A 14536-nucleotide genomic window follows, 5' to 3' on the forward strand; every position below is an offset into this window, starting at 1 on the left:
GGATCCCACACTCGATGACTTTAGTTGTTGAAGTCGAAATCTGATCTCAAGTACAAGTGCTTAGGAAAGAATGTATTTGATTAAGCTTTTCTGCATACCTTGAGAAAGGTTACAACAACACTATATATACTAAAATATACAATTGGCAGGGAGTGGACATGAAGCCCACACAAAGGTAGCGGTCGAGACGTTACAAGAACCATTAACCTTGTAAATAGATGCATGGCAGTAGAAGAACCCTTATATTTTTGGTTTGAAATATTATAATGCTAAGGGTAAATTATGCTAAGTCTTTAGCCGCGTCTATTGCTTGTACTATGCTTGCTAAATTATGCGTGATTTTGTTGTTGTGTTAGATAAGTATTCTTTGTGATTTTATCATTTGAATGCAAATCTCTAACTTTGGTGTTGCTTGCGAATTGTGTGTTGCATATTCGAACTAGATGCATTGCATTTTGCTTTTAAATATCGCATATTGCATGATAGCATTGCATGTTTGGGTGTTATCTAGCATTGCTTGCGTAGTTGCTTGTAAATATATCAGAAAACCGTTGCAACACTAAACCATATATCGAGAGTCGCGAATGAAGAAGTGTGATCAGACCAATCGAAGAGAGACCAAGAAAAAATCAATCAAGAATAGTGACCTGACCAGTCGAACCAAGATCAGAAAATCAATCAAGAAGAGCGACCTAACCAGTTGAACCAAGCTAAGAAAAATCAATCAAGAAGAGCGATCTGCTCAGTTGAACCAAGCTAAAAATAAATAAATAAGAAGTACGATATGACCAGTCTAACTAAGTCAAGAAAATCGACCTAAGGGATGCAATAAAATCAATCGAAGCAAATCCAAGAAAATCGACCATGAGATGTGATTTTAACAATTACAAAGAGTGCAAGAAAAATTAATCAAGAAGGCGCAAAAGGGCAAATAAAAACCGATCCAGAGAAGCTACGGGCAGTCGAAAAATCGACCAAGAGAAGCTAAAGGCAAAGTATATTAAAGGGTAATCAAAGGCGACGAAGTGAAGTAAATTTTTATGCAAAAGGCCAAAGCCCGTGAGGTTCTGTTGGACAACTACAAGTAAATAAAGGAAAATTCACTTTAAACATAGAAGATGCCGAAAACAAAGGAGAAAGAGGCGATCAATGGAGAAGTCGAGTTTTCAAGATGATGAAAAAATCAAGTAAGCCTGGGAGTTTAAGGTTACAAGAAGAGGTGAGAAACAAACAAGTCAAGGCTCAAGTTTACATGATGAATGCCAAAAATTAGATGAACCGGAGGATTAAACTAGATAAGGAGATGTGAGAATCAAGTGAGACAGAGGAAGCAAATTATACATAAGGAGACGTGGAACAAATTAAAGAAAGGGAGAGGCAAACATTAAAGGAGCCGGAGAAGTCGAGTACATGGTGAAGTACAAAGATTAACAAGCCGAAGAAAACAAGTTTACATGATGGAAATGCAAAAATTCACCAAATCAAAGGAAAAGGAGAAATAGAAATATGAAATTTAAGGAACCAGCCAAGGAAGCCTTAGTACCAAACGGAGGTAGAAAATGTAAAGAACAAGGAAGATGCTGGAGATGAAAAAGCTTAATAGATAGCACCAACCAATAAACAAGAAGGATGCGAAAGATAGTTGAAAAAGTAGCAAATAAGTCAAGAACAGAGGTTTACTAAGAAAGTCGATAACAAGACAAGGGAGTAGCTATATTAAAGTGAAGATTGCAAAGAACAATGGTGAGGAAACACGAAGGTAATATTGAAGGAATGAAGGTATATTCCGAGAAGAAAAATGAAATGGAAGGAAGAAGAGGACCAAATATTAAGAGGTCGCACGATGACGAAAAAGAGAAGAAGAGCATTTAGACTCGAGGATAAATTCTTATAAGACGGCCAAATAAAAATTCTCGAAGAAAAGACCCGGAAAAAACTTAGAAAAAAGAGAAGAGAAAAGGAAGAGGAGCTAATGAAGAATTTCCAAAGAAATACAAATAAGTCGATCAATAGCCAATGGCCAATGTTGGATACAAAGTCAAAAATCCAAAGGGGAGACTGACCGATAGCTAAAGGACTTTCTATGATGGAAAGTCGTAAAAACTACAAAGAAGAGAAACCAATGAGCCAAAACTAAAAAAAGACGAAGGACCAACAAGGGAAGTGGTACCGGCAGACCAGCATACTAGAAGCCGAATGGTCGAGAGGCTACCGATTAAGACAACAAAGTCGAAGATTTGGTCGATTAAGACAACAAAGTCGAAGATTTGGTCGATTAAGACAACAAAGTCGAAGATTTGGTCGAGAAGGATCGAGGTTGTGAGCTGTAACACTCACGTCCCCCGATCCTAAAGGGGGGCAATTGGTTATAAGGAAATTGAAAGCTCGATAAGCTTAAGTAGCTAAGCTACTAGCTCAACCAGCTGGAATAAAAGCTGAACGAGCTCAACAAGCTCAATGAACTAGCTAGCTAAGCTAGCTGAGCTACCCCAGCTGGTACACTAGCTAGCTCAGCTGGACAAGCTGACCGACAGGTACCACTAGCTCGACCAGCTGCCAAGGAGCTCGATCAAGCTCGGCTAGCTGGACAAAGATGGACAGTGTGCAGGTCAGCTGGGGAGCTTTTGAGCGGTTGGGATGGAGGGACGCAGTGACCAAATAGGTACGGTCGAACGGGCACGGACGAACGTGCACGATCGAACAGTCTTGTCGGATAAGTGCCTTTTGGGGCCTAGACCGGCCAGTACCCTATATATAGAGGGCGTGGCACTCATTTCCAACACACCAGCATCCGTCCATTTGTCCATCTATGCCTAAGAAGAAAAGGGGATGCGGCTCGGCGAGTACATCGATACTCGTCCGAACTGATGTGCATGCTACCTTTCTATCGAAGGTACGATGAGACGAGCGATGGTTCGACAATCGGGTCAAACTGATCAAAGGATAAGTGGTGGTTCGATCATAGAGTCGAACTGTTTGCAGGATGATCGAAGCTAGAGTCGGACCGATCGAAAGGTCATCGACGATTCCCGCCAATGGACAGATCGATCGAGGATTGATTGGTGATTCAATTGCTGGTCGGATCGAGTGATCAAATGATCGACGGTACAAGCCGTAGGATGGATTGATCGGTCGGGTTGTCGACAAGTCGTTCGGAAGTATCGGCCTGGCTCTGTTACCAAGACTGACAAGTCGACGGCGTTCAATGGTATGACCGAGGGGTCAACTAACGGTACATCCGGTGCCAAGCTTCGGCACACGAGTGGTTCGGGAAGCCAGTAGTGCATCCGATCACTGTGAACCGAAGGGACTATAAGTCCCCATCTTTAATGTGCTAAGCCTATGGGGTTGGTTGGTTGTATGGCTAAGTCACAAAGGGATGGGTCAAGGGTAAAGTTATATTCTGCTGTGTATAAAGGTTTACAAAGCAAAGCCACGAGCCAAACCTAAGTAAACGAGTCAATGGATATTCGGCCGGGAATGGGGCCGAACGGAAGCTGGGACGTCCGAGTCGGGGTCTTTCATGAGCGCTGAAGGTCGAGAATACTAACGTCGAAGCTGCTCCGCCGGGGAATAAGAAGTTCGATCCAGCCATTGCTAAAGAATGATTTTTGAGTTGTAGTAGTTTTGTGTGGGATATTGCATGAATTCTAGGGGTCTTGTACATATCCATTGCTTATTGCATGTTCATTTAGATATAGTTCATGCTAGAATCACATGATCTAAAAAGAGTTGCATGCTAAAAATTGGTAAAAGTTCTCGTTAGGTTCTTGTTTATATACATAGAATTGACGCTAGATTCCACACGCATGCTTACGTTTACTTGATGGATTTTATTTGCAATTCTATGCATAAAACCGGACTTGCATGCATAAAAAAAATGATCTTAGTTTACTTGATGAATTCAGTTTACTTGATGGATTTATTTGCAATATTTTGCATAAAAATTGGTTAGCTTGACATGCATGCATAATTGTTGGTGAAATAATTTGAAGTTTACTTGAAAAATTCTTGTTTACTTGATTGTTTGCTTGAAATTTATAGCTTGATTTAACTTGCATATTTTGCTTGAATATCTTCCTTGAAATTGCTTGCTTGCTTGAAGTACTTAATTCTTTGCGTTGGAATAACTCTTAGAATTTTTACTTATTTTACCTAGTTTCTTGGAATTTTATTTTCAAATTTGTAGCTAGAATTAAGTAGTCAATTTTCTGTTCCATGTGTTGTGTGTGTGTCTTGTGAGCCTAATCCCTAATGGTTACTCGCAATTTGACATTCTCAGTGTTCTAGGTTTGTGACTAGCCGGAACTGCTGCATGATGATGTAACTTTGTGGCTCGCGTTGGTTTCCTTTGTGGATTCAACATGGGAATGGATGTGGAACGGAGGAGACTATCGAGGGCCCTAGGATGTGAAGTGTCTAGATTTATCGAGTCTTTTTTATCATTCTAACCTTCATTGTTGGTTGCTTATTGTTTATTCTGCTATAATTCCGCTCTCGCTTATGTTGATGTTTGTTGGGGTAGTCGGGATGGAAAATAGAATGCATGTTAGGAGGGGTATCTACCCAGCTCATTGAATAATTCTCGATTAGTCATGACTCATTTTTTTTTGCAGGATAGCTGAAATTGAGTTTGAGTCTAGAGACTGGAGCAAACGCTGGGAAGCTAGATATGAATTTTATGTGATTTTTGTAAAACAATATTTTTCCTAATATGTATTCTTGAAAAATATCCGACTAAGTATTACTTTGGTATCTTAATTCATATATTGTATTAATTTACTATAGGTAAGTAACATGATACATGGTCTCGTCCATGCCAAATACATCCCCCGAATGTCACGAAGATTGGCAAGCCTAAGTGGTGTTCCGGGTGGGAAGGCACCACCGGTGGACTGGTTGGGGAGCTTGTTTCCTTTTAGAACCTCGGATGGATTGCTGGTGAATTCCCTCATCGTAGCATCTCTAGGGCGTGTCCTTTGCTTATACAGCCATAGGACAGTTCGGGAGCGTTACATAGTGTCTATGTAATATACATTTCTTTTAACAAATGAGAGTGATTACAAACATATATATAGTGTACAGAAGGAGACTATAGAGAGGTAGGTTTCAAATTTATCATTGGTTTAAGCACTTTTATTTGTTTAATTACTCGAGTTTTGGATTTTCTTTGGTTATATGCTTGTGGACTCTATCGGGCTTGTAAAACCCGACTTGTCCGAGATGGTGTGTCAAGGAACATGCATATGAATGGCTTTGGCATTCGACTCCCCAGAGACGGTGTGTACGTGGATCACGAGCTGTTTTTTAAGAAAAATGTGGGAGGTTGAACCGACCTTCCACGCGTAAATAGGGAAGAAAAGCATAAGCTTGCAACCACATAGGTTTGAAATAAAAAGTAAATTCTTCTTTAAAGGATTGGTGGACCCAAAGTATCGAGCCAGAAGCAGGATTAAAAAAAATCGTAGTTCTCAAATTATAAAAATTAAGAAAGCTAAATATAGACCTTCTTGATGTTAAGGATGTTCCAAAGCCTTTGGACCGAGATGCCTTTTCGATCCTTGAGTCGATACACCCCGTTCCGAACAATTTTCATTATTTGATAAGGTCCCTCCTAGTTGATCACGAGCTTACCATTCCCTGGTTCCTTCGTATTGCTGAATTCCTGACGGAGGAAGAGATCCCCAACGCTGAGGGACCGAATCTTGACCTTGGAATTGTAATAGAAAGTTGTGGCCTGTTGATAATTTTGAAGATTACCAAGAGTTTGGTCCAGTCTCTCGTCAATATGACCAAGGGAATCCTCCAACATTTAGTATTGCCCTGCTAGACCCGGCACACCCATCTCGGTTGGAAAAATAGACTACATCCCATTGACCAACGAGAAGGGGGTTTCCCAATTAGCTCGTTGTGGTGATGATGGTTTATTTGTTGCCTCGGCTTGGAAATTCTCCTTTGGATAACGAGGTGTTGAGTAATTTTCTTTGATCCCCCACTCCTAGCAAAAATCCTCAAAGAAATGAACTGAGAACCATTTTCCGTAACAATCTCGTATGGAATGTTGTGACGGCAAATGATATTCTTTCAAAAGAAGGACTTGACATGTGAATCTTTCACCATTATGTAAGCTTCCAATTCGACCTATTTGGATAAATAATCCGTTAGGATGAGGAGTTGTTGGATGCCTTGGGTGGACTTATGCATTGGTATATCCGTCGAACAGCGCATAAAGGGATAGGTTGTAGTGATTGACGAAAGAAACTCAGAGGTCTGATGAATCAAAGGGTATGATGTTGGTACTTCTTACAATGCTTAGCGTAGCGCGTGTAATCTGCTAGCATAGTTGGCCAAATATTACCCATATGCTTCACTTTGAATGCCATAGAACGTCCTGAAGATTGGCTCCCACAAAGCTCCTCGTGAACATTGTTAACCACAATTTATGCTCCCTCGCCGTGTATGCAAAGTAGGTATGGGTCGCTAACACCTCGACATAACAAAGAGCCTTCGATTATGTGGTACTTCACATTGGTGATTCTGAACTTCCATGCTTGCCACTCATCGTGAGAACGCTCGCCAGTCCGAATATATCATATTATGGGGGTACGCCAATCTGCCCCCAATCATTAGTGTGAAGGGCTTCATGCGCTTTGTCTTGAGGCTTTCGCTTCACTTTGTATCCACCTCATCAACGGGGGACTTCTAAGGTTCCGTCGTTGTACCCTCAGGAGTGACTTCGTAGCACGGTTTGTCATTGGGCCTTGGTCAGCCATTCTACTGGTACAGTAGGTGGGGTCTTGGCAGCGGCCGACTGTTCCACCGGTTCAGCGGAAAATTCCTCCGACTCTTCCTGGTGTGGAGGCTCGAGCTCGGGAACTAAAAATAGAGTCACCTCCGGATGACTGATGGGAGTCTTGGTTTCTTCCTAGGCTGATTACTAGGGTCTGGGACCAGGACCAGAACCTTCTTGGTGGCGGCAGGCCTACCCTTTCTTGGATCTGGGACTAGGACCGGTTGCCCTTGTGAACGGGACCTGAAACGAATAATGCGATTACCTCCTCATCAAGGACAATGCTTCTTGAAGAAATGAATTCAACCAGTATCACCCTTTGGACAACGAGATTCGAGGTGGATGTGAGAGCGGGCAACACGTACGCAAAATTGTTCTCTCCTCGGGGGACTTTTACCAACTCGAAATGGTCAAACCGTTGTACCATTTCCTTTGTGACCACTAAGTATGCATCCATTCGTGGATCTTTTACTCCATAATCTCCTTGGAATTGGTTGACAATAAGATGCTAATCGCAGTGGGCAATAATTTTCCTAACCCAATCTCGACAGCGAGCTGGTGTCTTGTGATGGGGGCCTCATACTCGACTTCATTGTTTGACGCCAAGAACAAGAGCCTAAATGATTGGTCAATCACCATGAAATTCGGGGCCTTAGTTCTTATACCAATTCCCGAACCACTTTTAGATGATGAGATGAGCCATCAACATGGAGCTTCTATGGCCCACTCTCTTCTGCCTAAGACAAGTCGTGGATAGGCAAATCAGTAAGGAAGTCGACCAAGACCTGTGTTTTCATGTTGTTTCCCCTTTTCTATGATATATCATACTCATTGAGTTCTATTTTCCATTTTTTCAGCCTCCCGGATTGGCTCGGACCATGTAGAATACCATGGTCAATATTTCAACTAGGTGCGAGTGGAAATACAGGCAGAGTTTATGAGCTGAGACCAACATACCAAAGGCCATCTACTCCATGCTTGTATACATTGTTTCAGGGCTTATCAGACTTTTACTTACGTAATAAATCGGTGCCTACTTGCCTCGGTCCTCCCTCACGATGACTCTGCTAACCGCGTGCTCAAATATGGATATGTAGAGGTATAAGGTTTCCCCTTCTTTCGGTTTTGATAAGATCGATGTCAAATACCTCTTGAGTTGTGCGAACGCCTCCTTACAGTTATCGTCCGAGAGGAATTTCTTATTGCCCTTGAGAATTTGGTAGATAGGTAGGCACTTGTCACCGAGAGATGAACTTGTTAAGCGCCGCAATATGGCTTATGAGCTGTTGAACCTCTTTCATACTCCTTGAGTTGATATGTAGAGGTATAAGGTTTCCCCTTCTTTCGGTTTTGATAAGATCGGTGTCAAATACCTCTTGAGTTGTGCGAACGCCGATATGTAGAGGTATAAGGTTTCCCCTTCTTTCGGTTTTGATAAGATCGGTGTCAAATACCTCTTGAGTTGTGCGAACGCCGATATGTAGAGGTATAAGGTTTCCCCTTCTTTCGGTTTTGATAAGATCGATGTCAAATACCTCTTGAGTTGTGCGAACGCCTCCTTACAGTTATCGTCCGAGAGGAATTTCTTATTGCCCTTGAGAATTTGGTAGATAGGTAGGCACTTGTCACCGAGAGATGAACTTGTTAAGCGCCGCAATATGGCTTATGAGCTGTTGAACCTCTTTCATACTCCTTGAGTTGATATGTAGAGGTATAAGGTTTCCCCTTCTTTCGGTTTTGATAAGATCGATGTCAAATACCTCTTGAGTTGTGCGAACGCCTCCTTACAGTTATCGTCCGAGAGGAATTTCTTATTGCCCTTGAGAATTTGGTAGATAGGTAGGCACTTGTCACCGAGAGATGAACTTGTTAAGCGCCGCAATATGGCTTATGAGCTGTTGAACCTCTTTCATACTCCTTGAGTTGATATGTAGAGGTATAAGGTTTCCCCTTCTTTCGGTTTTGATAAGATCGATGTCAAATACCTCTTGAGTTGTGCGAACGCCTCCTTACAGTTATCGTCCGAGAGGAATTTCTTATTGCCCTTGAGAATTTGGTAGATAGGTAGGCACTTGTCACCGAGAGATGAACTTGTTAAGCGCCGCAATATGGCTTATGAGCTGTTGAACCTCTTTCATACTCCTTGGAGAATGCATTTCAAGGAAAGCACTGACTTGGCTCGAGTTTTCCTTGACCCTCGATTCGTAACAATATACCAAATTAACTACCTGGATGGGACTTCGAATGTAAACTTGGTAGGGTTGATTAGATATGAATTTGTTAAGAATTTCAAAACAATGTTCAAGATGGGAAACATGATTCTCCAGCTTGAGCGACTTAACGAGCATGTTGTCGATCTAGACTTCCATAGTTTTCCGGAGGTGATCTTTGAACATCATGTTGACAAGACACATGTAGTGGCCCCAACATTTTTCAAACCGAAAGACGTAACAATATAACAATAGATTCTCCTATCGATAATGAAGGAAGTCTTCTTCTCGACTTCTAGGTTCATCCTTATTTAGTCATACCCGGAAAAAGTATCTATGAAACTTAGCATCTTGTGCCAGGTAGTGGACTCTACCAATCTATTTATATACGTCAAGGGAAAGTTGTCCTTAGGGTCGACTTTGTTGATGTCAGTGAAGTTTACAAAGACTCTCCACTTCCCATTCTTCGTCTTGACAACCACATGATTCGCAAGCCAGTCTTGGTATTTAACCTCGCTGATGGACCCCATCCTCAATAGCTTTTCGACCTCGTCGTTGACTGCTTTGGCTCGATCATGACCTAGCCTTCTTCTTTTCTGCTTGATAGGTTTGCAGCTCGAATCCACTTGTAACTCGTGAGAGATAATCCCCGGGTTTAATCCTGGCATATCCTCGACAGACCATGCGAACATTGCCATGTTGCTGGCCAAAAATGTCACAATCTTCTCCCGGACTTCTATGGACAGGATCAAACCGATCGTAACCTTCCGTTAAGGGTTGTCATTGATTGAAACTTTGACTGCTATCTCTGCTGGTTTTTGTCCACTAAGGTAGACGAGAAGCTCTCCCCTCGAGAAAACCCCAGTCTGGAACTGATCCCTCAACCGTTAACTAACCAAGTAACACGATCGAGCGGTTTCCTGATCTCCCTGGATGGTCACCACCCCCTCCTTGGTTGAGAACTTGACGCACTGATGATACGTCGAAGTGACTGCTTTCATCTGGTTTATCCAAGGTGTCCCAAGGATCATTGTACGTTGATAGAAAAAATGAGAACGACGAAGTCTATCATGGTCGAAATTTTGGCTGCAAGAACGGGAAGCATGATGATCCCGAGCGATATTGAGGTATCACCCGCAAAATTGGTCAAGGGAATTGGGGCTCCCATGACGTCTTTTTCTTCGGACCCCATGCACTGAAGGTTCCCTAGGAATATGAGATCCACGGAACTTCCCATGTCAACCAGGACTCGGAAAACTTCGCAATTGGAAAGGACCATGGTTACGATAAGTAAGTGATCATGGAGATTTACGAGGTGTGAGGTCTCCTTTCCGCGAAGGACATAGAGGACTTTGTTGCCACAGAGCTGGGAACGCGGTTTGACTCGAGTCTCCATGAACCGGGCCACCAACGATCACATTAATCCTCCTCTTCTGGGCACTGGGAAGAAGGGGTATAGAGACGGTTCTGCCGCGGATACTATGGGTCCGGTCTTGTGACATGAGACCTCTACGTCCGAGAACCAAAATATATTGTCCTTCAAGCACGGATTCCCACTGCTCGAGTCTTGCGACCAAAAGATCCAACCGAGTCTAAACCTTAAAAAAAGGCATTTTCAATGCTTACCTGAGATTGACGAAGGGAATTCAGCTTTTCCATCACTAATTCGTGTTTAACACTTGAGACGGCGATCGTGTTAGGATGAAACTAAAAACAAGATACACTATCTCAACTGTCGTAGGTTAACTTTAGTTATTCAGTTCTGTTTTTCTGTGTTCAAAGGTAAATGGGAGATGTAAAATGCAAATGTATGACTCTTTTTGGACCTTAAATAAATTATTATTTTCGAATGATTGAAGCATAAACCATAAATTTTGATTTATCTCATTTCGTGTATCTTTTAAGAGGAAATTTCAAAGATTATGAGTGTCAAGATAATGGTAGGAGACAATAGTAAAATGCTGAAAAGTATAACGCAAAACAAAGTCATGAAAATTTTAAAGGAGTGATGTGATAGGATGAATAATTGTTATTGTAAAGATAAGGAAGATAAGAGGTGTAAAAAAAAAAACTAAAATTTGGATGGTCGATGGACGCGCATTTAACGTGAACGTCACTTGTCATTAGAGATGGATATATTGTTGGGACTGAGTTTGTGTGGACTAGTCTGAAAACAACATGAAGAACTTTCGATGATAATATTGATAGAGATGACTACATGATTATGTACTCAAAAGAGTTGTATTTACCTTCCTAAACTATAGCAATTATTACGATAAATGTACATACTGAATATTAAGGCAACTAAATTACTCAAATACATGATCACCAAAAAATATTAAGGCAATTATTATTAGTTTCGAATGATTGTAGCAAAAACCAAAAGATTGACTTATCTCATTTCATAAATCTTTTGTGAGTTCTAAAAAAAAGAACAATGGCATAATTAAAGCAAACAAAAAAAAGCTATATACAAAATCCTGCGCAAATCACCTAGTACAATACCAATATTAAATCACAAAATCAAACCAAATTAAAGACAAAAAACAAAACTAAACAGTAAACAGGATTGCCAACCTCTTGAAGTATTCAAATATAATTTTAAATTTGAGTTTAATACATCAATTGATTAAAGCGTGAATTTTAAGATCACATTCAACGAGGATATAGTCTAGTGATTGATGCATCGTTAATAGACACTGGAACAGATTTACTAGTGGTAGATCTATCTGATTCAAGCGGCCCTTCGGGTCTAGTATGATTGCAAAACCCTGGTGGCCTAGGCACTGGTAAATTCATAGTATTACTAGTGAACATCACTAATATGGTTGACATGGATGGACGGTCTACAGGAACTTCTTAAACGCACAACAGCCCGATATGGATGCATCGAACTACTTCACTCTTCGGGCACTTATCTATGATAATTGGATCCACGAGGTCTAACGCTGTTCCATAATTCCAAAGCCTCCAAGCCTACAATAGAAGTCAATTAATCAATCAGTTGTCACCATAGCAATTAATACTTGATTGCCTTTAAACTTACATATGTGACCAAGTCGTCTGAATCATCTGTCCCATGGAAGCTGTTATTCTTCCTACCACTTATAATCTCAAGTACTAACACTCCGAAGCTGTAGACATCAGACTTCATTGAGAACTGCCCGCGCATGGCATATTCGGGAGCCATGTAACCACTGGAATCCACAACAAAAATTCATTACGTTGGCAAAATGTTTCTAGTGGGAATCTTCAAGTGAGAGTTCCTTCTTGATGGCTATTCATTTCTATCTCATTTGTTCAACAAAATTCATCTTTTGGTGGGGATTATATGGAGGTTCTAGGCCAAAACCCGTAATTTCTTCAAATTCTAAACACTAGCACGTAATATTAGGTTGGTTCCACCCTGAGACCTCTGGTTTTTTCTTCTAGCGAAAAGTAGAGGAAGACTTACTAGGTACCAACTATTCTTTTTGTGTTTTCATCGGTTTGTTCCAATTCGAAGATCCTAGCCATTCCAAAATCTGCAATTTTTGGATTCATATCCGCATCCAAGAGAACATTGCTCGCTTTTAAGTCACGATGTATGATTGTGAGTCGTGAATCCTGATGAAGATACAAAATCCCTCGAGCAATTCCTCCAATGATATTGTATCGTCTAGTCCAGTCCAGCTGACCTTTTTCCGCAGGGTCTGTGCACATCCATGAATTATAGTTAGATCCTAAGATTTGCAACCCTCCCCAAAGCTTGAAGAGAGGCTAAAGAATCACTAAAACAAAGAAATAAATGCAACTCACCGAAGAGGACATAATTAAGGCTTTTGTTTGGAACATACTCGTAGACCAATATCCTTTCTTCTCCTTCTATAGAAAATCCGAGAAGCCTAACCAGATTTATGTGCTGAAGCTTTGCAACAAGAACCACCTCGTTCTTAAACTCTGTGTCACCTTGTTCTGATGATTTTGATAGTCTCTTCACCGCAACTTCAGTCCCATTTGAAATTATTCCCTGTCACGTGTCCCATCATCTTGTTTTCCAATCGTGTTTACACAAAATTTCAATAAGATGTAGTGAACCTCACAAGCAGTTAAAGAAGTAATACCTTGTAGACCTCACCGAATCCACCCCGACCAATCTTATTATCCTCTGAATAATAATTTGTTGCAGCTTGAATTGTTTTGAGATCAAGTTGCAACGATTCTATGGTTGTTATATCATCCCCTGTTACAAAATAAAAGTTTTGGTAGTCAGGAAAAAAGAGGCTGAACAATGAGATTAGTAAACTCAATAAAGATTGTTAATCGCTTGATTAATCTTTACCATTAAATGAAGGTGTTGTCTCATAAGTCCTCTTTGCCCTTTTCGCAAGGAAACAATAACCCGCTATGAAAAGCAGCACAGCCACTATAATAGGCACAACAATGGCTACCACTAACACAGATGAATTCCCTGCGTTTAAAATCAGAAGTGCCTTTTTATTAACAAACCAAAATTCTGTCAAAAGAAAGAAATTTTCTATGGTTGTTCCAAAAAAAAAAAAAAAAATGAAACTTTCTATTTTCGTATTGCTAATTACAAATGACAGACAAAGAAGAACTCTGAAATTCTGGTCGAAGGACAAAACCTTTTTTTATTTCGATCGAAAAACGAATTTTTTTATATTGGTATTTACTAAAAAAAAATAAAAAGTTAATTATGGAAAATTTGGGCTTCGAACATGAAAAAGCATAGGAAGTAGACAGAGAGCTCTGACCATCTCGGGCAGGAGGCGTCGGTGGTGGTGATCGAAGTGTGCTACTGCTAATGACGGATTCGTTGTAAAATGGGTATAACTCATATCTTGAATTACAGCTCGGCAAAAGAACTCTTGCCCCGATTCTTTCAGTGGGTAATTGACTGATGGACGTTTTCAAACAAAGCGAACAGTCTTGTGCAGTCAGATCAGGGGTGCAGTGAACAAGTCCGTACAATGTCTGAGACGCATTGAAGTTGGCTTTTATCGCACCCAATTTTCTGGAACTAGCCGCGGCTTCCCTTGCGGCTTGGTTCATCATGGATAAAACCAATCCTCGGAAACTCTCTTGTTGGTTTGTTGGAATATTAATGAGGCTGGATAAGGTGTATCCGTCTATCGTCCGCAGGGTCGAGAGAATATTCCGATGAGAGTATCTGAGCATACACTCATCGTAATATAGCACGGCCTGTCTCTGATTCGGACACCGATTTAAGGATTGGTTGACGGCAAAGACGACGCAGTCACGACAACTTTCCGGCGAGACGCCTCCGCAAAGGAAAAGTCCGGTGACCATGTCGGGTTCTTGACCAACTGTGGCGTTTTGGAATCCTGTGGAGTATGAAGCGTTGCGGGAAGAGAAGAAAGACAAAAGAGTTGTGAGATTGTTGTAGTAAGTGCTGTTCCTTGTATACGTTGCCGTACTTGGACAAACATAGTGTAAGAGCGTAAGATCCTGAACAGAAGCTCTGATGATAGAGAGGAAGAACAAAACGAAAAGGAAGATGAAAGAGGCGAAAGAA

The 14536-nt window shown here is 41.1% G+C and overlaps 1 protein-coding gene across 1 annotated transcript; it reads right to left on the reverse strand.

The window, feature by feature from the left end:
- On the reverse strand, positions 11558-14527 carry LOC104704348 (cysteine-rich receptor-like protein kinase 7). The gene is made up of 7 exons (XM_010420456.2): positions 13755-14527; positions 13322-13450; positions 13104-13222; positions 12799-13009; positions 12455-12692; positions 12047-12197; positions 11558-11976 (listed from the first exon to the last, which is right to left on the reverse strand). The coding sequence occupies exons 1-7, from the start codon at positions 14308-14310 to the stop codon at positions 11860-11862; spliced, it is 1521 nt and encodes a 506-aa protein (XP_010418758.2). The 5' UTR covers positions 14311-14527; the 3' UTR covers positions 11558-11859.

Source organism: Camelina sativa, chromosome 7 (assembly GCF_000633955.1).
Source record: "Camelina sativa cultivar DH55 chromosome 7, Cs, whole genome shotgun sequence".
NCBI classification, from domain to species: Eukaryota; Viridiplantae; Streptophyta; class Magnoliopsida; order Brassicales; family Brassicaceae; genus Camelina; species Camelina sativa.